Source organism: Bactrocera neohumeralis, chromosome 4 (assembly GCF_024586455.1).
Source record: "Bactrocera neohumeralis isolate Rockhampton chromosome 4, APGP_CSIRO_Bneo_wtdbg2-racon-allhic-juicebox.fasta_v2, whole genome shotgun sequence".
Taxonomy (NCBI): Eukaryota; Metazoa; Arthropoda; class Insecta; order Diptera; family Tephritidae; genus Bactrocera; species Bactrocera neohumeralis.
In genome coordinates this window covers 81,697,476-81,722,551 of record NC_065921.1, presented here as the reverse complement: position 1 = coordinate 81,722,551, position 25,076 = coordinate 81,697,476, and the positions used below count along the sequence as shown (strand labels likewise).

The 25,076-nt window shown below is 37.8% G+C and overlaps 2 protein-coding genes across 5 annotated transcripts; both read right to left on the bottom strand.

Moving 5' to 3' along the window:
• Positions 1-1,657: 1,657 nt before the first annotated feature.
• Positions 1,658-14,506, bottom strand: LOC126757157 (receptor expression-enhancing protein 1). 4 transcript variants are annotated; one of them, XM_050470817.1, is made up of 10 exons: positions 14,246-14,506; positions 13,459-13,641; positions 11,411-11,483; positions 11,135-11,332; positions 10,376-10,489; positions 8,297-8,383; positions 7,707-7,855; positions 7,481-7,613; positions 4,054-5,461; positions 3,101-3,269 (listed from the first exon to the last, which is right to left on the bottom strand). In XM_050470817.1, the coding sequence occupies exons 2-9, from the start codon at positions 13,488-13,490 to the stop codon at positions 4,346-4,348; spliced, it is 1,902 nt and encodes a 633-aa protein (XP_050326774.1). In that variant the 5' UTR covers positions 13,491-13,641; positions 14,246-14,506; the 3' UTR covers positions 3,101-3,269; positions 4,054-4,345. The 4 variants fall into 4 exon arrangements, with proteins under 4 accessions (XP_050326777.1, XP_050326774.1, XP_050326775.1 ...); XM_050470818.1 differs by lacking the exon at positions 14,246-14,506 and adding an exon at positions 13,783-14,124; XM_050470819.1 differs by lacking the exon at positions 3,101-3,269 and having other exon boundaries at positions 4,943-5,030; positions 5,084-5,461; positions 14,246-14,503.
• Positions 14,507-14,951: 445 nt separating this feature from the next.
• On the bottom strand, positions 14,952-25,076 carry LOC126756120 (uncharacterized). Its single transcript, XM_050468961.1, has 6 exons — positions 24,261-25,076; positions 17,701-17,763; positions 17,236-17,393; positions 16,786-17,158; positions 16,579-16,731; positions 14,952-15,495 (listed from the first exon to the last, which is right to left on the bottom strand). The coding sequence occupies exons 1-6, from the start codon at positions 24,798-24,800 to the stop codon at positions 15,022-15,024; spliced, it is 1,761 nt and encodes a 586-aa protein (XP_050324918.1). The 5' UTR covers positions 24,801-25,076; the 3' UTR covers positions 14,952-15,021.

Sequence of the window (25,076 nt, the reverse complement as noted above, 5' to 3'; positions counted from 1 at the left end):
GCGCATTGCAAATAATTTCGCCTTAATGCCTAACATATGTGCACGGCTACATTTCTATATGCTTACATATTTGTGTGTAGGTATATATATGTGTGTGTATGAATTGTATACGTGCATAGCAGTGTGTATATGTATTGGTGTCCATATGTTGAGTCAAGAATCAGTATACCTGCACAATTGAAATGCGGCAAGCAGCTGCTGCTTTCACTGCAGCCACAGAGCTGTTGCCAGTCAATGTATGTATTCGCAATTTTCACAAGCTGACTTCAAGGTCAAGGTCAGGCCGAAGAAGAAGCGCAAGCGCAACTAGGTCTCCAAAAACATATTTGACATAAGTATGTAAGTGATAAAACTGAGGAGAAAAGATGTTCTTACGTAAGTTGGACTGCATATCCCAAACTATCGGAGGTTTTTGTAGGTTTGACGATTTGTAATTGTCTGGTCCTAAAAGTGAATATAACTTTTTGATAGCAGAAGTAGGGAACAAGCTACATATTGATGTTTGCAAGAAATAACATATGATCAAAAATGACCCGGATTCACAAATCTTTTTTTTTTTGTTGCCTACCATATAGGCTCATTTTGAGCCAATACACGCATTTAAACGTCTAATACAACTTTCCATACACTCTTTAGGAGCCTCGACTGGGACTGGTTTCAATTTTCAGAATATATGTAGTTCGAAATATCAGCTGATCAAATTTGACACGGATAGTGTATTATTCGAATAATAATATTCGGTTTGCTGTATCCGAATAGTTGTGAGTGCTAAGGACAAAACTTAGGTTTGATACAAAACGACAAAATATTCTGTTGATTTTTTTATTTCCTTGCTTAACGGATACGGTTTAGCTGTAAATAAATATGCATATCCTTTTCCGGTCCGTTAAACTCATCATTTATACTCTGAACAGGATATATTAAGTTTACCACGAAGTTTGTAAGACCTAGAAGGAAACGTTGGATACCCAGCAAAATATATGTTGTTGTTGTAGCGGCAGAATTCTGACGAGTTGACAGGCCGTGACGATAAAAAAGTTTGAGTCCGTTCCGGTTACGTAGACCCGACTGTCGTGGCAACGGATATATGTATGTATATAGTCGGAGTGTCTGTATATAGCTTTTCTTAGGCCCAAATGAGCTTTCAAAATGGTTTTCACTGATCCTTCCGACATTCCAACGATGCCAGTAAGTTCCCAGACTGTTAATACTCGATTCTGAAGCCCCAATGCCTTTATTTTATTGACGTGTTGATCATCAGTTGATGTTGATGGCCATACTGGACGTGGTTCATTGTCAACGCGTCTCGACTCTCTTTAGGAATGTGTTTTCACGCGCAATTTAAATAAAAAAGTCTTACTACTTTTTGCCCTCAGTAGTAAGTATATGGAAAACTTTTTCATTTGACGAGATAGCTTTATGAAATTCCGCATTGATTATTATTGAAGGCAATGTTATAAACTCCAAACGAATTGTTGAGATCGGATGGCTTTAGCATATATGTATGTATGTAGCTGTCATACAAACTGAACGAACAAAATCAATTCTTTTACGAAAATCTCTTGTATTTGTGGAGCGTATTATAAGCTTGGTGCAATCGAATTTATCTCGTAGATATATTCTGTACACACATACACCTAAATGTTATTACACAAACTTAAGGAAACTGAATGCATTTTTTTATTTATCGTTCTTAATGTTAGTAACTATTTTCATTACATTTATACATATGTAGGTATGTACTATGTATACAAACGTCGTCGAATATGCGAGTATATAGTACATTATCTGGCGGAGGGAAATAGAAGGAAATTGTAATTGGCCAATACATACATACAAAGGTATATACATATAATATGCTTAACTAAAGTGTTGTAGGAGTTACGAGAACTTAAGTATAAATACATTTATGTATGTTTGTATGTATGCATGTGCGATTCATATTATATATGTATGTATTTATGTAAGTAAATAATTAAACATAATTCAAACTAATAGTTGAGCACCTCTGTTCACAATTTTTGTAATTTGCTAGCTGAAAACCTCTAGCATCCAATTATAATATTTATTTGATTTTTTGCTTTGTTCGCTTTGTTTGTTATAAAACATAAACATTCGATGCTATTTAACATTAGTATTAGTAAATAAACTAAAATAACACAAAAAAACCTGCACTCAGCTGGCGGCATACACAAATGATATAGTCCACACAAGCCGTATCACATAGGCCACACACGTAGAGAGATCCTACTGCACAGCATATATATGTATGTATGTATGTATACATAAAACATAAAGTAACTTTAAGTTTAGACATATTTTTTGCTATAATCACTTTTACTTGATATTGTGGGTGATAACGCTCAAGGAGCGAGGGGAGAATTAACAGTAGCGGGGAAGGGAGAGATTCTGCGTAACAGTCATAATACTTATAGCGTTTTCTTTCATTGACGAAAATGTTGCCTCATTATTTGGCAATATTGTGCAAATGTTCCATTACTCCCTGCAAAATGTTTCATTTCTTAAATTATAAACAAAAAAATGGCATCCTATTATAAATCAGCTGTTGCATTGTTTACGTTCATAATTAATACATACAATATAATAAATTTATTAAACATATGTAATTCAGACTAATAGTTGAGCACCTCTGCTCACAATTTTTGTAATTTGTAACAAAAAAACGCGTATCATTTAACACTTTTTCTTTTACTTCATTAAAATACTTTGAAACTTTTTAAAAACCATAAATGAAAATTCACGGGGCCACTGACACTACGTTTTGAGAGGGTCGAAAATGTTGCACTTTTGCCTGTTTAGAAGACAATACTTAAAAAAAACATGCAACTGACAGCCCGTGCATAGAGCAGTATAAATGCAACATTTTTGTGAGAAAAGAAAACGCTATTATTTTGAAAAAATTAAATCAGCCAACGGTCAACGGTGTTTCAAAGGTTGGCTTAAAAAACTTAAAAAAGTTTAATGCTAGTATGTATAACTTCAATTTAAATTTACAGCAATAAAAATCCTTTAAGCTGCCTTTTCGTAAGCCATTGCTGCAAAAATTATAGTTTTTTGCTTTTTATTCCGATGTTTGTAGAGTCTTTCAATTTGATTACGACTTGCTTTCGTCGGCTGTTTGTTTGTTTGTTGCCTGTGCTCTACTTCTCCGTCTGCGATTGCGTCTTGCTGCGCGTTTTCGTCGTGGCTCCAATGACTTTTTCAGACTTTTTAGTGCGTGGAAGCGTGGTATAGCTAGCCGACATAACCTGTAATGAAAATGCAAAAATATATATATATATATATATATGCATGTATATACTTAAAATTTGATAGTTAAAGCGAAATTGTGAAAGAGAGTATAAGCAGGGCAAACAAAAATGCAACTGCACATGCTCAGTGGAACAAAGGAGCACATGCATGTATTATCAATGAGTGTAAACTTGATATGCGAAAACTGTTTGAGGGCCAGTACATAGTGGAGCGCGGTGCCAAGTAGCTATAAAAAAAACATAAAAGGAATAAATATAGTATAAAAGTATTTAACGCAGTTGCACTTTGAACCAATGGCGCTGCGCTCCACTATGCGCTCAACCTCACGCTCATCAGAAGCCGATTGAAACATTTTAGGTTAGTTTGAGCCAAAGAAAAAGTGCCACAAATGTGCATTTCTTTATTGTATCCATGTAGATAGGTGCGCGTGTGTCGCCGGGCAGGTGTGTTTTTGGGTAAAACTGCAGGTACGCGATTTTTGCAAGCTGTTAAATGCGCTACGACATACCGGCTTTGTTGTTACCAACCAAAATGCGCGCACATTAGCACAAACATAGTATGGGATTCGGTGTATGAGTATGAATCGTATGTACAATTTCATGAGTTAACAAATAATGATGCAAGTTTGTATGTATAGAGATGCGCAACTGCAAGCTGCATCTGCGAAATTCATTGCAGCAACAAACATTAGCGGGGGAAACAGTAGAGTAGCAGCGGCTTAAATACAAACACAGTCCAACATTTTGAAACATTGCAACAGAAGTAGATTTTTTTGCTTACAGTTCTAAAAAGTTGTTGTATTTGTAGACCGTTTCTATAAGTGGGTGCATTGTTGTTTTGTAGAGACTATAAATTAAAAAACAAAATCTTTAGGCAACGTCTTTTAGCAGCATAGTTTCAAATAATGGGCCTAGCACGTCTTTTGTGTTGTTATCGTTATTATAGCAACAACTATCGCCCAATTTCGTGCATCTGCTTCGCACTTTGCCTTTGTCTCGCAGTTTTTCTTTAGTTGTAAGCTTAGTTTTTCGTTGTTACTCAGAAGAGGAAGAGACTTGGAACTAGAATTAATTTACAATTGCGTCTCATAACGGGTAGTTGGCTTTTCGGCACTCGCCTCGTTTGCTTTGCCCGTCAAGCTGTTGTTGCTGGCCAAACGCAGAAGATTGCTCTTTATATTTCGGAATATGTTCCGGTGAGGCGCTGGTGAAGGACTACGCGAAGATAAGCTAGCCGCATCTACGCTACTATTAAGTGCCGGGGTGCTGCTCACAACATCGGCTGGACGTGTGGGACGCGGCGGCAATGGTGGAGCTGGTGCTTTGCCTTTGTTGTGTGTTAGGGGGCGTGGCATCACTAATTTACTATCAATTGCAGTTGTGTAAGAAGATGAGGTTGGTATTGTTGTTGTTGTTGCAATATTGGCACGAAAATTATCTTTGATAGCTTTTAAGGTGTCTTGTAGTTCTTTGGCATTGATTTTCGGTTTTTCGGTAGTTGCTTGAGGTTCTACACCGGTTGTGGTTGCTTGAGCCACAGCTTGGTTTACGATTTCGGTGGCTTCTTTTATAGGTAAATCGGTTTGCGCACAAGCAGTTGTAATCTCTTGCTGTTCAAAGTTGTCTGCATGCGTCTCTTCGACATCTTTCTCCGCCTTTACTTCTTCAGCTTCCTCTAATGTGAGTAGCGCATCTGCGAAGACATCGCTTTCATTGTCCTCATCGCTGCTTTCGAGTGTGTTGTATGTATCGCTGTTACTGTAAATAGAATTGTTATCCTCCTTGAAATAATAATCATCCTTTAACGCTACTTCATCGATGTCGGCAATGGGCGCCTCGTTTGTCTCCTCCACTGAGTCCAACTCGGCTTCTAATTGCTGTTGCGTTACTGCGACGCCGTCAGCCGTTGGTTGGTCTTTGAGTTTTATAATTTCTTTAACGTCAGTTTCTATCTCAAAACTACACTCCACATCATTGATCTCATCAATGGTTTGCATTTTTCCAAGTGACAAGCACTCGCCGTCGTCGCCACTTTCTTCGTCGCCATCGACATGTGGCATCTCCTCCAAAATTTGTATGCATTTCTGTATATCGACGACGGTTGGATCGTGTAATGCCTCAAAGTCTTCTAAACTTCCCCTAAACTCTTGAGCTCTGGGCCTAAACTTGTGTTCGGGTTCATTTAAAATCTATCGGGATACGGGGTTTCAAATAAATAATATGAAATAAATTATAAAATGTGAAGCAAATAATATTAAACAGAAACCTGTAAAAAAAAACTAAAAATTAAAACATAATGAAAATAAAGTACGAATAGTTTTTTAGGTTAGGAATCTCGAGATAACTAAAATCGATACTTTGTTGAGCGATTATTTCTTAAACGTTTGCAATTCGAAAGCCGCGTGAGAAAGAGTGCATGATATGTTTAACTTTTCCGACAGTCCGATGGCCATCAAAGCTCTACTTTAATTTTCATTAACTTTAAGGCTTGAACTTTGGAATTTTATTCTTTCGAATCGCTAGACTGAGCCAATACAACGAAGAAGGTACAAATTCTTTGACTTTTCTGATAGTTAGAATAATATTAAACAGGGTTTGTCCGGAAAGTAATAGGACTGTTTTTCTTCCGCGTGACTATACTTCGGAGCGTGTACGCACCGACTGGAATCGGTAGAGAGCGTTCCTAGCTAACGAACGAGCGACTGGCCAGTCGTCTCCGAGCACCTGGAGAGTCAGGACAAACATTTTCGCGCGACGTGTTTCTGTGAGTGATGCAAGCCGAAAATGCAGCGTTCGTTAGAGCAAAGGAACGCATTAAATTCTGTGTGAAACTCGGTAAATCTGCGACAGAGACGTTTGATTTGATCAAGCAGGCCTATTCAGATGTTGCTTTACCAAGAAGTGGTGTGTTTCGGTGGCACCAGGGATTTTTGGAGGGCCGGGAAGAGGTCGCTGATGAATGAGCAAATCCAAAGTGAAACCGATGCTCATTGTCTTTTTCGACATCAAAGGCATCGTCCACCATGCATTTGTTCCTCCTGGACAAACCGTCAACGCCAAATTTTACGTGGAAGTCTTCAAGAGACTCAAACGAAGGGTCAATCGGGTCCGTCAAGACAACGCAGCCGATTGGAAGTTGCACCACGACAACACCCCGGCTCACACCGCCTTTCTTGTGAACAGCTACATAACCAAGGCCGGCATCCCAATGCTTTCGCAGCCGCCCTACAGCCCAGATGTGGCCCCCCGGACTTCTTTTGTTTCCTTGCTAAAAAGGTCGATGAAAGGCAATCATTTTGAGGCGACAAAGGGGATCAAAGCAGCAAGCACCTCGGCTTTCACGGCTATTCCGGAGAATGCCTTCCGTGAGGCCTTCAATGCTTGGAAATCGCGCTGGCAGAATTGTAACGATTGGTTCAATAAATTTTTTTAAATCGCCTCAGCCCTATTACTTTCCGGACAAACCCTGTACTGCCTTGGTGCCATATTCATTTCTACGATTTAACGCAAAGGTTTGAGATATTTTCGGCAACAAAAACTTTGGTTTTGGAGATAAATAACTTAATAGATTTTGCTATATTGCTGTAAAACGGTATGCGCCTGTGCATAGCAACAGCAGTAGAATGTCATAACATACACATATACAAGCTGCAATTTTGTGCGGCATCTTTTAGGCGCTTACGAACGAGTGCAGCCATTTGATATAGAATTGTGTTGAAAAAAGTTTAAGTAAAAACAAAACAAAACTATTTCAAGTTTTGCCCTGTGAACAAAAAATTCCTAATAACTTTGAATTTTAAACTTTTCGAATTTCGAAAAATTGTGCTAACGGCATTTAATAAATTTGTGTACCGTTAGCGGCAGCAAATTTGCTTACCGTGCGCAATAAATCCTAAATTTCATATGCAATGCTTTTTTGTCGCATGCTATAAAAAAGTAACGCGATCAATACTTTTTATCGCATGCTACAAAAAATTCAAATCTCCGACTTTTAAATATTTTAATTGATAATTTTTAAAAACTGCATGCGCGGCTACTTTATTGATATATATTTTTAAAGTCTTTGGAGTCATATTCATCTCAGCAATATTTTCAATTAACTACTTTAAATTTTAACGGCAATTCGCTACACTGAAGCCACAAAGTAGCACAAAAATAATGATAATAATAGAAAAAAAAACATAAAAGCATCAACGCTTGCGCCTTACCTCTGTTGTACGCCTGGCTTTCAAACGTGTTTTCGAAGCATTTGTCATCGACGATGTTCTGCTTAGGCCAACCGATACCGGCTCGGCGCTGGAGTAACCCGAACTAATGTCTTCCGATGATCTTATATTGTAGCTATTGGCGACAAGAATGAAAGTTCCTTTGTTAAGCGAATTGTTCATGTTTTTACATATGTATGTATGTGTGTAGCAGAAAGTCAATGCTTACTTAAAACCATCCGCACCCTTAGCAACATCCACCTCGGAGAAATACATGCCGGTTGAGTGGCGTGTACCCGACGCTGAGCGGGCAATACTTGCCTGCGGACGTGGACGCAGCAGCCGTTGCTGTGAACGCATTTGCACGACTTCGTCGATCTGATGGCGCAATAAAATGTATACATGTATGGATGTGTGTGTGTGCAATTGTATGAAGAAAAATGATTATTGTCAACAATTGGAAAGACGCTATTGTACAGTAATTGCTTTTTATTTTATTGTTGTTGTTTACATTTTGTTTACTTTTTTATTTAATTTTTTTTTTATTTTTATTATTTTTTTTTAATTTTTTTTGTGAAGTAAAATGATTATCGTCAACAATTGGAAAGGCGCTATCGTTCAGTTATTGCTATTTATTTTATTGTTTTTGTTGTGGTTTATTTTTTTATATTTTTTTTTTTGTTATTTTTTAAATTTATATAATTTTTTTTTATTTATATATATTTTTTGTTGTATGTATGTTTTATTTATTTACTTTTTTCATATATTTTAAAATTTTCTGTTATTTTTTTATTTTTATTTTTGCAATTTTGCACTTACCTCGTCCTGCGTGCGTTGCACATCTGGCTCCGAGAGATCGCTCAAGCTGTAACTGCGTCGCAACGTTTGCACCAGGTTGCCGCCACCCTGTTGTGTATAAATTATGCGCGCGACAAAGAAATTTATCAGTTGTGTTTACTTTTATCCATACATACATACATACATACAGGTATGCAGCAAGAATATTTTTTAAGGATGAGTGTGATATTGTGCCGTTAAATGAATGTTTTTTTTAGATTTTACAATGAGACAACAGCGATTAATAGCAAAATTAGGTATAAAAATTTGTAGGCATATATTAAAAATTAATCGTAAAAAAATTGTTACAAACTAATAGTGTACTTAAACAACTAATACAAGCATACATAAGATTAATTAGCATTTTTTTTATTAATAGAGTTTGAATTGTGGCGTTTCGAGGTTGTTGGCTGGCAAACGTCGTCTGCTATCGTCTGCTCAGAGATCATTGTAACTGCATACAAATGTATGTAAATGCTTTCGTGCCAAATGATGCAGGTCCCAGCTACATACAATATATAACTGCATTTGTACATTTATTCGATTTCGATGTCCATGTCTGGTGTGGCATCGCGCAATTTGCGCCGTCCTCTGATGCCTGCGCCCGTGGCTTTCGCCGCAGTCGCTTTGCTTTGTTTGCTATCACGTGTTGTTGTTGTCGTTATTGTTGTTGTGGATGTTTTGCGTGTACGCGCCTTTCGTGTGGGCAACTCACGTGAACGTGCCGCACCCTTTTCTCTACTTGCCACCACCGCCAGCTCTTCTTCGATGAGCATTTGTTGCTCTTGGCGCATAAGCGCGTCAATTGGCAGTAAATCCAGCTGCTCGTCATCTTCTGAAAACTCCAATTGTGCCGCATTCAATTGACCAAGTGAGGCGGAACGTTGCATCCAAGTGGCATCGCCAGCAACACAATCTGGGTCATCGCGTTCGTTGTGTGCATTACGACGGTACCGATCGATCTCATTGTCCGAATGTGAGGTGCTCAGCTGTGCTGGAAATTGATTGTTGCCAATTGTGCCCATGCCGAACTGGACCGTCTGCGTATGCGTCGTCGCGTGCGTATACATTTGTGCGTGTGTGTTTGGACACATGCGGCGGACAAGCGTGTTGTTGTTTTTGTTGTTGGAGCGCGCGGAGAAGCGTGGTTTTGTTGTTGTAACGCGCGTACAAACGTGTATGCGTGCGCCGTAGTATATTCGTGCGTGAGTTGAATTGCATTTTTTGTTTTGATTTTTGTGTTTGTTTTTGTGAGTCATATGTTAGATTGTGTTAGGCGTTGCGTGCGTTATAGAGGAGGAACCAAAGGAAAAGAAAATAAATATTATTCAAATTAAAATAAATCAAAAAAGCAAGAGATTATTGTGAAAGTAAACAGACATAGCAATCAAAAAATGCGCCAATTGTAAACGTTAATGATTTTTGGGCTAAGACAATACGAAATTGGTGGCATAATGGATGCAGTTTTTTGTTTTTACTTCAAAAATAATTCTTAAAAAAAATAAAAAGACATTTAAAATGACGCAACATAATACATTTATTTGTTTTGGCATACAAAATGTTTTAATGATGAAATCAAATATGAAACCGCTTAACTAAATTAAATTAAATTTATAAAATATATATGTACTGCGATGCATATGATCAAGTAATGGGCGGAGCTGCATTTGCTTAACACGACTACTTATTTATAAAGCTTTAAAACCAAAGAAATTGCAAATTTTATGCTTAAAAACTACAACTTAAGCAAATGGCTTGCATTGAACTGCATAGAAACTAAACAAAAAGCTAGTCTGTTGCAGCACAATTGCGCCCCAGTCGACCAAATGCATCTTCAGCGCGTCTAATAAGCGGCGTATTTTTTGTTTTGTTTACAAATGATAATTTTTATTATATATTTTTTACTTATAATGATGATGTTTGATGAGTTACGGTTAAATACGAGTATTTTGCTTGCAGTTGTGATGAACACAATGTAGTGAAGTTGTTTACATAATGATTTTTGATCGCTAGAAAAATATGTGGCATTTTTTAATTATTGCTGCGTTGAAAAACATTTACCTTGAGCGCTGTTTGCATGATGACATTGGTAGCATAGTTGACGCCTTTGGTGCCCAATTGTAATACAGCTGAGTAGCCACGTTCTTTGGCTTGATTGAGGTACTCGTCGATTTCCTAAAAATTGGGTGGGGAAAAAATTATATTATTAAATCTGATATGATTAAAATCTATCTGCTTTGAGAAACGTTAACTACGGCTGCACTAAAGCTAAAAAACCCTTCCCAGGTGCATTTCTTATAGCGTAGAGGCGTATAAAAAGAAAAGGGTTTACGTAACCGGAACAGACCTGGATTTTTATCCAGCCAAGGACCGTCAACTCTGCAGAATACTGCCACTACAACAACAACAAAAACCCCCAAAAAAAAAAAAAAAATGTTTATCTTGACCGTTCCCACAACGGTCGGGTCTCCGTAACCGAAACGGGTCCGGATTTTTTGTCCGGCCAAGCACTGCCAACTCGCCAGAATTCTGCCACTAGACCAACCATCTTTATCTTGACTGTTCCCACGACAGTCGGGTCCAAGTAAACGGTACAGACTCTGATTGTTATTCATCCAATTATGATTTTCAAAGCTCAAATGTACTCTGAGTGCACTTACTTTGCTGCTGTTTATAGTTATAGAATTTTTCAAAGAAAAAATACTTTTCTAAACGTTATTTCGAATGTTCGCTAAAGCTGCACTAACACTATAAAACCTTTACTGCATATTGTGGAATTATTTATGTATTTGAAAAACAACAACAAAATGTGTTTCGCACCTGTTCTCTGCGTGTTAGCATGGGGTGTACGAATTTCCTGTACAATGTAGAGCTACCCTTTGTAGCGGGCGACAAAAGCCATAAAACAATGATCACTTTCACTTCATAGTAAAATGGAAACCATGAAAGAAAGATATCCGTAAATGTTTCGATGCATGTAAAGAAAGCGTACACAATCCAATACATCATCCATTTCACCTAAAAAGAGGAAATAAAGTTGCAATCAGCTATTTATAGCGTACTTTGTTTTTTAAAAAAATCATTTTCATTACTCACATATTCTTTCACATTTTTGGTGCGTACAGCCTTGTAAGAAGCGTATGCTGGATATAGAGTACCAAAGGATAATCTGAAAGCAGGAAATATAATATTTTGTGCCCATAAACGTGGCGATATAAATGTGGCTATCAAAACTAAAATACAAGCCGTTGTAAATGAAACATGGGGCAATGGCCAGCTCTGCACTACTTCCAAAAAACGTCCGAACAAAGTCAAATTATGCACAACCTGCTCTGTATTTATAATATTTGCATCAACTGCTGGCGATTGTGTGCTCTTTTGTTTAAAATAGAATGCACGGCGTACATTGTCCGGTGGTGGTGGCGGCTCATCGTCGTCGAACTGCCAAGTATTCGGGTATAATAATGTATTAGAGGCGGCAAGGGAAGGGCTGTCAACATTATCAAGTGAATGCCCAATAAATGCTGCTGTTGGATTACGATTATAATAAATAAACGATTCAGGTGGTGCATCTAATGAATAGCGACGATAGTAACCACTGTCGTCCGTTGCGTACATGGGCGGTGGATACGCTGCTGCTGGGTTGGCGTGCCAACGTTCATAAAATGTTGCGTTGCCTGGCTGTTGGCCATATTGTAAACGTTGTGGTCGCTTTGGTAAGAATTTTTGCTGCTGGTATGGCACCTCCCGCGGCGATGGCCACTCTCCTCCAGCATGATTCTTCCAATCGCTACTATGCATTTTACTACACACACAATACCAGCTTATTGGCCGCTTTTATTGCGGACGCTTTCTGCTAGCGTGGCAAGCATTCAGTTTCCAGTTTTTTTCTTAAATTGGGTATTTTGTAAAGTCAAGCGAAATTTTTGAAAACAATCTACTATAAATGCCAATTATTTGCCTACTGAGCAGGCACTGAATAGAGTTTGTACTGCGGCAACAATATATTATGCTCAATAGCAATTTGCAGAATACAATAAAATTTCTGAATGAGTTTTGTAGTAGCAGCAGACGCTCATATTTAAAAATAGCATGAAAATTTCGAGTAACATTTCGAAATCGTTTTCGAAACGTACATTCGGCCTGTCTCGTACACTAAAAATATGCTCAACGAGAGTGAAAAGTGGGCAACAGTTGCACTAGAAAAACATTAGCAGCTGAGTTTGGCATGTTGAAATGATTGTATGCGTATCGGTGGTAAAGTTGCAAAGGATCTATGAAAATTTACAAAATGTATGCTTTTCGAAATAGAAGTTTTGTTTTCGATTACAAATCTATAAACAAGTACATCAAATTGTAAATATTTATATAGCCGTGTTTCGTATTTCTTTGTAGCAGCGACCGTAGCATATTAATCCGTTGTTTGATTTCTTGTGCTCTGTTCATACTAAAATGCCGTGTATGACTCTTGAAAAGACGTAATGGCACACAGCTGTATTTATTAATGGACACACATTCTATGACACATTTATTGTACATATGATCGTGTGCTTATAAACTCCATACACTGCTTACATATATACATATGTATATGTATATACATATTTACTTGCAAATTGTTTTATGTGCCCGGAGTACTTGAACGACGCCTATTCATTCACGCATGCGATAGAGCAAATGAAGCGAACTACGCGCACTTTTTTGGTGAACGAAATTGTTGCAGTTCAGTTACCTGAAAAGTGGTATTTCTAAATATGTTAAGGTTTAAAGGAAAACGGGTAATGACGTGTCGCCGACAATTGCTTCAACAAAAGCTAATAAAAATGTTACTAACAAGGCCCACATATAACGGTTCGGTAGTTTCGTCTGCTTTATTTTTTTCTGTCTGTTTTTTGTCGCTTTGCTTGTAAGCAGCAACAGCACAGCAAGCGTCGTCAAAGCAATCAATGCATACGCCGCTACGGAGTCTAATAATGACAATTCGTGCAAAAACCGGAAGTAGTGCCAGAATGCTTTTTAACGTTTTCAATTTCCTAAGTAGGCAATTTTATTTTAGTTTTATAATTACTATAATTTTTTATATATTTTAAAAGTTTACATTATAAGAAGTGTATTCCACTTGGCGCATAGTGTTGGGTACTTACATTATGAATCGCGAGAGCAATGCACTTATCATGGTGATTAGCTTTGTTCTACAAAATTCACACTATAGTAGCACCTAACGTTGCACTTCGTCGTCCTACTGTCGTCTGCCACTGCTTGGTGCCTCCTCGGGTTAAGTAGACACTGAAGTTTACACGCTCACATCAACGTAGCTATCGGTCTGCCTAATTTGTGTGTAGTTGTTATAACATGTGAAATTTATAAGACTAAATTAACTAGAAAATACTTATATGTATGTATGTGCATATGTTCATATGTTACTTATATGCTAAAAGATGCAGTTCATGCGACACATAGAATTTTACCTCCGTATATATGTATGTATACGTTTGTAGGCACTCCTAGGCAAATACAATATTATCCCGTAAATCAACTTCAATTAAATTTTGCACAAATACTTATTTACATATGTACATGCCCAAACATCTTGCTAACAGCATCCAAACCGCTAAACCTTGTAGTTGTTTGAATTACTTTTTTTTTGTTTATATAAATTATGTATGTGCGCACAATAGCAATATTTTTTCTATGGCAATTTGTAGTTTTTTTTTGTTTTCAAGTAACCTTGGTAAATTAAATTTCATCACATTAGTAAGAGTTATAAAAAATCCTCATAACCTTGCATCCTCCCTATTTGTTTAACGATTTTTCCTGCTATTCTTCTTTTCCTATACTATTTTGCTTAACACAGGCCAATTAGGTGCAATTATTATAAGAACAAGGGTACATCAAAATCTTTAAGCCCTTCTCTTACTTTTTTGTACATACCTTTGTTATTTCACGGCTACTGATTCTTAAACACTAGCGCGAGTCCTCAAATTCTTACGCCTTTATTGGCCACTGTTACAATAATTTTCAGCCTTTTTGTTAATTAAATTAAAAACTTCATATTTCTTTAATATTGCGCTTAACTTAACTACATTTATTTATTATATGGCTTAGTATTTTCACACATCTTAGTTTTCAGCTGTTCTCCTCCAGCGACTGATTTTTAATCCCAACCAACCAGCCAAGAAATATGTATAGAAACAAAACAACACAACAGCAAAAATCAACAATCAGTGTTGCATTTTGTGCTGTTGCACACTGTTTAGTGCCGCTTTGCTAAACTGTGCAATTAACTAATATATGAAGTTTAGTTATAATTAGTTTATTCTATATTCATATATATATATATATATATATAATATATGTATGTATATATTCTTATATTCATAAATTATTTAATCAAAGTTGCATTATCGTTTAGCTCTCATGAACTATTTACTTCAAAAAGGGATTTTTATTATACAGTTTAAGGTGCTACACCACTTAAATGTGAAACAGGGTGTGCTGTAAGCAATAAAACCGTGTATTTAAATTTTGCGAGCGCTTTTACAGTGACGGTGAATTACTTCCAAACGGAATTAGTAATTAAACTTCTCTTATAGCAATTAATTATTATTTTTTTATTATCCTAAAAAGAAAACCCCGATTTTTACAAAACCATAAGCACATATATTTATTTGCCATGTTTGAAATGAGATATATATATATATATACTGTTAAAAAATACCTATAATGGAAGGGTTAAGACACATTCCCAGTGTTAAAACCAGTATCGAAATGGACAATAACGCACAACAAAGATAATTGGGTTGAATGGGCATTTTAAAAATTTTCGCTGACATTTGTAAGGACGACGAAAACAACAGTGTAGAGTTCAAATCATCCGTTGACGTGCTGTGATAAACAAAAGGACGTGCACGTATATGATGACCGTTAGCCTGCGCCTTTTGGCACGCATGCGTTACCGAAGCGGCCAACACAAATGGTATGACACCCAGTAGAAGCCAAAGTAAAACGTTGAAAATATTCAAAAGTACTATTTCCAAAGCCGAATAATGAAAATCCAAATCGTTGAAAATATATATTAGACCAGCAAATGCATATGCTAAATTCATAACGGTTAAAAAACACACAGGCACAGCAGCATGACGATTGAGATGCTCCAATAACTTGTGAAATTCCAGTACCTCCTGTGGAATAAAATCAATTTTGAGTTGCTAGTTTATTTAGTGTCGGTAGTGAGTAATAAGTCTCATGTACAAGATTTCTAAAGTGTGATACCGTAAACCAAATACAAAAACAATATTAAAAGATCGGTAACAGTTTAATTCAGGCGGTTCATAAAAACAGTTAACCAAAATATACTAAAGCTCTCTTTATTCTATAAATTTATGATTAGCGATCAATTATTTTCCGAATGAATAGAATCGAAGTTATTGACTTAACCTATAAATATTTTAGGTTTGAGAGGTCTAAATAAGTTTTAAACCAGCTCCGACGAGCTCGTAGATTGTTAGCAGATTTACGGTTACTTGTAAAGGATTGAAACCCATTAGAACAAAAATTTTGTTAGTAGAAAGAAGTAAACAGTTTTAACGACTTTTCTAAAGATAGAAGCAATGACCCTTTTATACTAATTTTTATACCGCCTGATCAAATTTAACCCGATCTGGTCTATTTAAAATGTATCGCTAGACCGATGAGCTCTACAGAGCCTACGCTGGGTAGGTAATGACGTCCGAATGGATGAAAACACTCCAGCTCTGAGAGTATTCGACGCAGTAACCGGCAGGGGAAGCAGAGGAAGAGAAAGACCTCCACTCCGTTGGAAAGACGAGGTAGAGAAGGACCTGGCTACACTTGGAATCTCCAATTTGAAGAAAACACTCCAGCTCAGAGAGTATTCGACGCAGTAACCGTCGGGGGAAGCAGAGGATGAGGAAAACCTTTACTCCGTCGGAAAGACCAGGTGGAGAAGGTCCTGACTACACTTGGAGTCTCCAATTACCGCCAAACAGCGAAAGGAAGGAGCGCGCTGTTGTAAACTCGACAATAACCGCGTAAGCGGTGGCTATGTCAATAAAGAAGAAGAGGTTCTTTAAAAATACTTTCTAACGTCGAATCAAATTTGACCCGGACTGGTACTTTTAGTAGCCTATTTTGTAGGTGATAATAAAGATTTGTATTAAAATATGTTAAAATATAGTCTGTTGTCAGTCCGGTTAAAATTTGATCTGATGGTATATACATATGTATGTATATATTTTAATTACCCGCATCCAATCGGTGGTCTCAATGGAATGCATCAAAAGTTTATGTGACAACGCAGAAATGTGTACACGAAGCAAATAACACTGAATGCAATAGTTGGCGAGTATTATCACTTCCACCAAGTCCTGCACAAAAAGCGTGATGATCAAGACAATCTGCGACAAAAATATAAATTACCAACATGCAACACAATCCAAAATAAAGCGCACCTTAGTCGCCAGCTCCCAGTCCGCCAGTATGCCAGTAAACCATTTCACTTGTATGATGCGCGACTGCAAAAGCACCGACGGAATTGTATAAGCGAAGAGGAAGGCCAACAACACCACGCCACATAACAAATATGACCAGAGTAATTTACACAAGCGACGCGGTTCCAAGGTAGTGAGAAACACACGTTCGATCAGATTCTGTAATTGCTCTTGATCGAGTATTTTGAAAACAATTACAGCCGATATGAAACTGGACAGATTTAGCGCGTTGGGAAAAATGTGGCCGAACAGTAGTTGACCGACGGTGTAGGTGGCATTGGAGCTGGGATCGTTTGTGAGGTCTTGATCGTGCGCAATAAAACCGCGATCGCCGCTGAAAATGTAATCATTTGCGTTATATTAGTGTTATTGTTACAATAAAATTGGATAGAAGAGTTTGAATATAATTACCGATATGAACATAAATACTGTAGAAAATATCCAAACAATAGTATCAGCAAGACCAGCAAAGCCTGTGTATAGTTTAAGCAACAAAGTACTTTCGATGTGTCTGTTGGTATGGGATTTACACCGACAAGCGATAGAACTAAAATAAATGGGCGCAGAAACTGTAAATGAGATGTTTGATGTGTTTAGTTTGTGATTGAAAATTAATAACCAGCAATACTATAAGAGGTTGGGTCAAAAAGTCCATGCAGGCTATGCAAAAAATACATTTTCTTCTGCGATATGGTCTGGATTTGCTTCAAGACTCGGAAATTTGGCATATTTAGAGTTGATAAATTTCTTAGTATATGGGTACACAAATCTGAAGAACAAATCTAATGAACAAATAATCTATATTTATAACTTAAGCCAGTTGCCCGATTTTTCTGGACCCATTTCATTTTTCTCTCGTGATCTTCAAAGTTTTACCTTGCGTTTGCAATAGTCGAGCAGCTCAGAAGTTGGCTCATGTGAATGCCGCAAGTCTTCTACCTAAAATGCAGAAATATAAAAATAGTAATTAGTAATGAATAAAAAAATACAAGTTTTATATAAAATTTGTTTTTAATATACAAAACTACTCAATATATTTTCAATCCATTTGGAAAATAATTATGTTGTGCCGTTTGAAGTCCAAACCTAAATCCTATGGACTGTTTAAAATCTTACTTTACACCATACTCCCACCTGCCTCACTTCTTCTAACAAAAAACTGGATTCGCTGCAGATTCGATACCTTATTCAATTGACCTTCGGTTTTCGTAAAACTTAGAGAATATTCAAAAGTAAAGAGTCTGTCAGGGATACTCAAATTGTTGAAAAAACTACATGCCAAAGCAAAGTTAATCTTTAATTATTCGAAAATCACTTATACATAAGGCCGAGAGAAACATTACAAAAGTTAGTTTTTGAAAGCTATATAAACATACCGCTCTAGAGCAGAAGTTTCTGGAAGAAATGTGGTCTCAGCTAAACATATATAGTATATACTGTTCACTACTTCAAAATGCGATCTTGGCTGCTGGGCTTATAAAAAAATATATTAGGTGACACTCGCGTCGCGATGTGTTGTGATATGAAAGTCGTAAGGTGACATCTCTGAAAGTTGGTAGTCAGATGGCTCAATAAAAGAAACGCAGGCACCGTGCTTGGCCGGTGCTTAGGTGACAGTCGCGCCGTGAAGTAGTGTGATTTAACAGTCATGAGGTGACCTCACGGTAAGCTGACTGTTCTTCTTCTTCTTAATGGGCGTAGACACCGCTTACGCGATTATAGCCAAGTTAACAACAGCGCGCCAGTCGTTTCTTCTTTTCGCTACGTGGCGCCAATTGGATATTCCAAGCGTAGCCAGGTCTTTCTCCACCTGGTCCTTCCAACGGAGTGGAGGTCTTCCTCTTCCTCTGCTTCCCCCGGCGGGTACAGCGTCGAATACTTTAAGAGCTGGAGTGTTTTCGTCCATTCGGACAACATGACCTGGCCAGCGTAGCCGCTGTCTTTTAATTCGCTGAACTATGTTAATGTCGTCGTATATCTCGTACAGCTCATCGTTCCATCGAATGCGATATTCGCAAAGGACCATAAATCTTTCGCAAAACTTTTCTCTCGAAAACTCGCAACGTCGACTCATCAGTTGTTGACATCGTCCAAGCCTCTGCACCATATAGCAGGACATAGCATCAGCTGATTCTTTCTCTACTCCTCCTTTACAAAGATACTGACCATTAACATGAAAATTTACTTCATGGGCCGCCATGAGAATTTGTCTCCAACTGCTATTCTGAAATTTGCCTCCAATCTTAATAAAAAAATTATTTGGGAGTTATTCTTCTTTTTTGGGAGCTGTGCTCTTTTATTGAAAATCAATTAATTAATTAAAAATTACAATTCATTACACTTAACTTTAAGCCTACGTTTGCCGCTGCAACGCGTATGATATTTGCTGACGCACTCTCAGCGATTTAGTTGATGTCGTATTCTATTACTTTGTATCATATGATATTAATGCATCATATCATATCGTATTGGGTCTATTCTGGTAATTAGCCTGTATTGATTATTGGTCTACTTCCATCTGGGACTGGTCTACTTCCATCTGGGACTGGTCTACTTCCATCGTGGACTGGTCTACTTCCATCGGGGTCGGTGGTTTAGGTGGCAAGATCGGTCTGTTGTTAAAGGAAGTATTTCCTCCAGTATAATTGTCAAGTTTTTGACATAAATGTAGGGCTTGGAGCAAGGTTGTCGGTTTTCTCATGCTGACAAGACGAGATAATTCGCCATTTAGTCCTCTAATGAATGTGTCAAGGGCTTTGTCCCTATACGAATTGATCCATACAGTCCGTATGGACTCGTCGCTTAATTCGAGATATGCAATTTTGTCTAATATAAGGGAAAGGTGTTGGTAAACTTTTTGGTAGAAGGTCAGAATGTCATCATGGCATTGGATCAGGGTGGTCATCTGCTTTTCGAGGGTATCTATGTCCCTTTTATCCGAATAGTGCATCATAAGGCATTTTCGGATTTGACTCCATTCGAGTGGAGTATTGTACGACTCCAGTACGGTGTCGGCATCGCCAATTATTTTATGCCTGATCCTCCATACGATCGCGAAGTACTTAGGGGTGTTCTTAACCACCTCGTACGCTTTAAAAATTCTGTCGACGCTTTTCCTCCAGGAGTTAAATTCTCCTGGTCGTCCCGAAAATTCTCTAAGGCATTTAACCATGTCAGGAATCTTGTCTAATTCGTTTATATTATTTGCGTTCAGTGTAACGCTGTGGTCGGGTTCGGTAAAGTCGGTTATAGACTGCGCATTCATTCGTTCGAGTACTTCTCGAACTATCGTCGTTATTAGTGTGTGGTTAGGGGTGGGAGGGTTCAACGGTTGGATGGTTCGCCCATTATCTAACCCCATCTGGTTTAGTTGTTCGATCAATTCTTCTGCAATGTCTGGCATTATATTAAACTATTTCCTTTTATCTCTATTAATTAAATTTCTTTTAGCTCTCGATTTCTTAAATAATAAGATTTTCTTTGTAAAAGTTTACAGTAATTTAAAACTTTTCCTTTGCAATAACAATATTTTCTTTAATAATATTAAAATATTGTCCGGGGTTGTCCTTTTCTCCGATGATACTGGAGTTCCTCAAAGTTGCCAAATCGCACGTGATATTGCGTTGTAGCCGCTAGTCAGCACAGTATTTATTATTAGTTTCTTACACGCGTAGCCTTACTTTTTTATTTTCGGGCTTTTTACTAAGTTCCGGGGTTTTTTTTTAATGTGTACTTTTTGAACAATTTTTATTTTGTTTTTAATAAAAAATATAAATTGGGAGCTATGCTCCTTTCTTGCTCTCCGCCTTAGAACTAAGAATTACAATGAATTACAATTAACTCCAAACCTACGTTTGCCAACCTGTGTCGCAGCGTCGACAATGTTGATCGGTAGTGAATGGCAGAGTCGGGCACTTCAACAAACGTTAATTTAAATGAACCAAATCGGTTCATTTAAATTAACGTTTGTTGAAGTGCCCAACGTGGTCGTTGTCGACACTTCAACAAAAGTCACCGATCTTCCAGTGAAGGTAGCTGTGACGTGACCCTCTTATCAGGTACGTATTGATAAAAATATGTGAATGTTGTTATAATAGTTATCATTATTGATTTATAAACAACCCATCTTCCCCATTCATAATTATAAAGTAGTAAATATAATTTTGTTCTTATATTTTTCATAATATCCGTATATCTATTTCCATGCAGAAATTATCGAAATAGAAGTAGTCACAGTAGGTGCATATAATCACACGGTCAACATATATTGTCGTCTGCCGGAGTATTATAACCGGAGAAAACGTCTGCCGTTGAAAAATAAACTAATAATACTATTACAAATAACATATTCTATATAAAAATCAGATTTGTTAAAATGCTTTCGAAATTTTTTTGTTTTTCAAATTATCAAAAACGTCTGCCACGAGGTTACAACTGAAAAAATCGTCTGCCATTTATTTTTCTGGTTATATTTTCCATATTATTTGCTGTGACCAAACGCCAGCTTTGTTAAAATACTTGCGAACTTATTCTGATTTACGTATGTATGTACCTGTCTTACCTGGGTGACGCCATAGCTACCTTCGCTGGGCTTAGCTGTTCCCCATTTCATGTAAGGGTCACCGAACAAAATATCATCTTTGGTAAAGTACATGCACTCTGCTATTCACTGGCTCTTAGACTATTAGGTCTATAAAAGAAACGCAGGCACCGTGCCTGGCCAGTGCTTAGGTGATTGTCGCGCCGTGAAGTGCTGTGATTTAACAGTCATGAGGTGACCTCACGGTAAGCTGGCTGCCAGCTGGCTCTATAAAAGAAACGCAGGCGCCGTGCCTGGCCAGTGCTTAGCTGACTGTCGCGCCTTGAAGTGCTGTGATTTAACAGTCATGAGGTGACCTCACGGTAAGCTGGCTACCAGCTGGGTTTATAAAAAAGAGGTAAATACAGTGCCTGGCCAGTGGTGATGTTTGATGCTACTATGGCATCTGGTGATTTGTTGACTTGACATGAAAGCTTTCCACTCGGCCGCCGTGCATATGTACATATATCAGAAAGTGCCTGTCCACGGTGCAGGAGGGCCACTAATTGGTAGTGATGAGTGAACATATGATGTCTGAAATGATTGCTTTGGAGCTCAAAAGTGTTCGGTATGAAAGGGAAATAGAGCTCGAGGCCATTAATAGTCACTGTAGCAACGATTTAAGGTTGACAGCTTTTAGACGGTTAAAAAACTGGTTCTGTTCTGCTTACTGTCATGGCAACGGTGTAAGTTGTTATCTAATTAACTGATAACAAAAAGTCTTACTTGGTTTCAATTGAATTTTAAGCCCCTCCGAACGGTTAATGGATGCTAATAAGAATCCGTTTCGGGTTAGAAATGTGTTCGTATATTTGTTATTTCGTTCGAAAACGTTTTGTTCACCTAACAGTATTTCGAGTTAGAGATGTGCGATAACAAATTTGACCCGCACTAACAAAAAAAAAACCCACATTTTGTCATGGCTTCTGAGCTAATATAAGAAAACCAATTTTCAATGCACTTGTTGTTGGTTTCGTCTCGATTTTGGAACGTCATTCGCTAGATTGTTTGACGGTTTCGACGATATTCTCATAAAGCTACGTCTTGTCATAAGTAATGATGCGTTTACTGCATGTAGGGATGGACGACTCGTTTGAAGAAAGATTTGATTGACTTCAGACCTTCACTGAATGTTTAGTGTCAATCAAATACTTGTGTTCGTGAAAAATTTGCCTCCCTCAAACACTTCTGCAACTTTTTCAACTATTCCGTAGCCATCAGAAACACAAAATTTCAAGGAAACTCATTATTCGACTTATTTCTATGGTAGAAATTGCCAGACAAACAAATACTAATTGACATATGGCGATCAAACTTCACACGAACACAAAAAAAAAGGTCGTACCAATATAGGAATGCACCAATCCGAGTCAGATTTGATCAGGTGGTATATTTTTTAACTCTTGCATATACATAAGTATGTAGGTCGCCGTATTCGAATGTTCGATGGTTTTTACTCGTAGCGATCAGACATCGATTGGTAATATTATTGGGTAGTCAAAAAAGCTTTTCGTATTTTTGTCAATAGATATCGTTGCAGTCGTATATTTCCAGTGCTACCAATCACATGTGCCATGTTGGAAAGGTGAGATTATAAGCATCATTTAATCAAGAAAAATTAAACTTGGGGAAATTGGAAAAAAGTTATAGCTGTTCAAAAATGAGTGAAAATAATGAAAAAATTCGCCATATTTTGAAATTTTTGTATTATATAAAAAAGGGAAGAATGCCACGCAAGCCACTAATGAAATTCGTAAAATTTACGGAGACGATGCTGTATCAGATTGTGTAGCACAACAATGGTTCGCTCGCTTCCGTTCTGGAAATTTCGATGTGGAAGATGCATCTCGCTCTGGTCGACCTATCGGTGGAAAAGTAGATGAAATGATGGAAAAGATTGACCTGGACCGTTACATAAGCAGCAAGGACATCGCTAAGGAACTTAAAATTCCTCATCAAACCATTTTGAACCATTTAAAAAAAGCTGGCTACAAAAAGAAGCTCGATGTTTGGGTACTACATGAATTGTCTGTGAAAAATTTAATGGACCGAATTAACATCTGCGATTCTTTGCTAAACGAAATGAAATCGAACCATTTCTGAAGCGAATGGTAACGAGAGACGAAAAAGGGATCAAATATGACAATAATGTGCGAAAAAGATCATGGTCTAAGCGTTTTGAAGCTCAACAGATGATCGCAAAGCCAGGATTGACGCCTCGAAAGGTTATGCTGAGTGTTTGGTGCGATTGAAAAGGAATCATCCACTATGAGAATCAGAATTGATCAATAGAAAGGGTTTTGTCTTCCATGAGGACAACGCTAGATCACACACTTCTTTGATGACCCGGCAAAAACTGGGAGAGCTTGACAGGGAACTTTTGATGCATCCACCATATAGCCCTGGCCTTGCACTATCAGGCTACCATTTGTTTTGGTCAATGAAGAACTTCCTTAAGGGAGTAAAGTTGGCTTCAAGAGCAGCCTGTGAAAATTAGTTGTCACAGTTTTTCGCCGAGAAACCAGAAACGTTTTACACTGATGGAGTAATGTCTCTAGCGGAAAAATGGCAAAAAGTGGTCGACCAAAAGATACATTTTTGGTTCATTAAAGTTCATTATAAATATTAAAAAAATAAGTTGATTAGAAATACGAAAAGACTTTTTCGACTACCCAATATATAAACAAAAGAGTTATTTGAATATTTTAAAATGCAACTCACAAAACATATAAATCTTTCATTACACTTGCATTTTAATACATACATAAATACAGACATATTTACAAATATATATAATGTGTACGGTGATATACCATTCGTATGTTTGTAGATAAAAAATTGTGCCTTTACTACTCACAACAATCTCAGTCATGCTATCACCGAGCAGCGATGAACCCACTGTTGTTGTTGGTGCCGAGAATGGATCTAGCCGATTTGTTGATAGCCGCAAAAGAGCGCCAGCGCTACTGCCAACACCCGCCGCACCAACACCGCCACCACTGTAGCTATAACGGTTCGGTGAGCCCACATGATGCTGATGGGAATGCTGACGATATGAAATATGACCACTATGGTTGTTGTTGTTGTTACCCGTATTTCCGTCACTATTTTGTCTTAAATGCTGCTGCACATGCACCGCTGATAAAGCATCGTTTTCTCTTCTGCCCGCTGTGCCGCCAGCGACTGCACATGCAATACTATGCGGACAATTCGTGTGTGGAGTAAAATTATTGAGCGGATTACTTATTTGAGATGAGGCACTGGTGCTCGCCGCCAAAGTGTCCACACAGCCGTACATACGCGGCACGCTCTTGCTACGCTGAGCCACAGCATTTCGATTGGACCAGCTGATGAGTGAGTCCTCGGAGTTGCAACGGGCATTGGCCGAAGGAAACATCGATCGCTGTTGATGATGCGCGACGCGAATGGTGTGAATTTGAAGTTTACTTTTACAACTTTGTCTAACGGTTATTTGGACAGCTTAAAAATTATTATATTTGTTAATTCTTTTTTATGAGAAAAATTTCGGTTTCAACTCGTTTGCATTTCACTTTGTACACACTTCTCACTCCGCTGCTAAATCTCGACTGTTTTTGAATGGTTGGGTCTGCTCTTCAGAAACTCACTGATAGGCGCGTTAATGACTCAAAGAGCTGTGATAACCTCACAGATT

Coding starts and splice junctions, on each gene's coding strand:
- LOC126757157 (XM_050470817.1), bottom strand. CDS start 13,490: ATGATAAGTGCATTGCTCTCGCGATTCATAAT. Junction 11,333..11,410: donor CCAAAAATGTGAAAGAATAT/GTGAGTAATGAA, acceptor TCCTCTTTTTAG/GTGAAATGGATGATGTATTG. Junction 5,462..7,480: donor AAGCCAGGCGTACAACAGAG/GTAAGGCGCAAG, acceptor GTATCCCGATAG/ATTTTAAATGAACCCGAACA.
- LOC126756120 (XM_050468961.1), bottom strand. CDS start 24,800: ATGTTTCCTTCGGCCAATGCCCGTTGCAACTCCGAGGACTCACTCATC. Junction 16,732..16,785: donor ACTGGGAGCTGGCGACTAAG/GTGCGCTTTATT, acceptor TTTTTGTCGCAG/ATTGTCTTGATCATCACGCT. Junction 15,496..16,578: donor AGACCACCGATTGGATGCGG/GTAATTAAAATA, acceptor TTTATTCCACAG/GAGGTACTGGAATTTCACAA.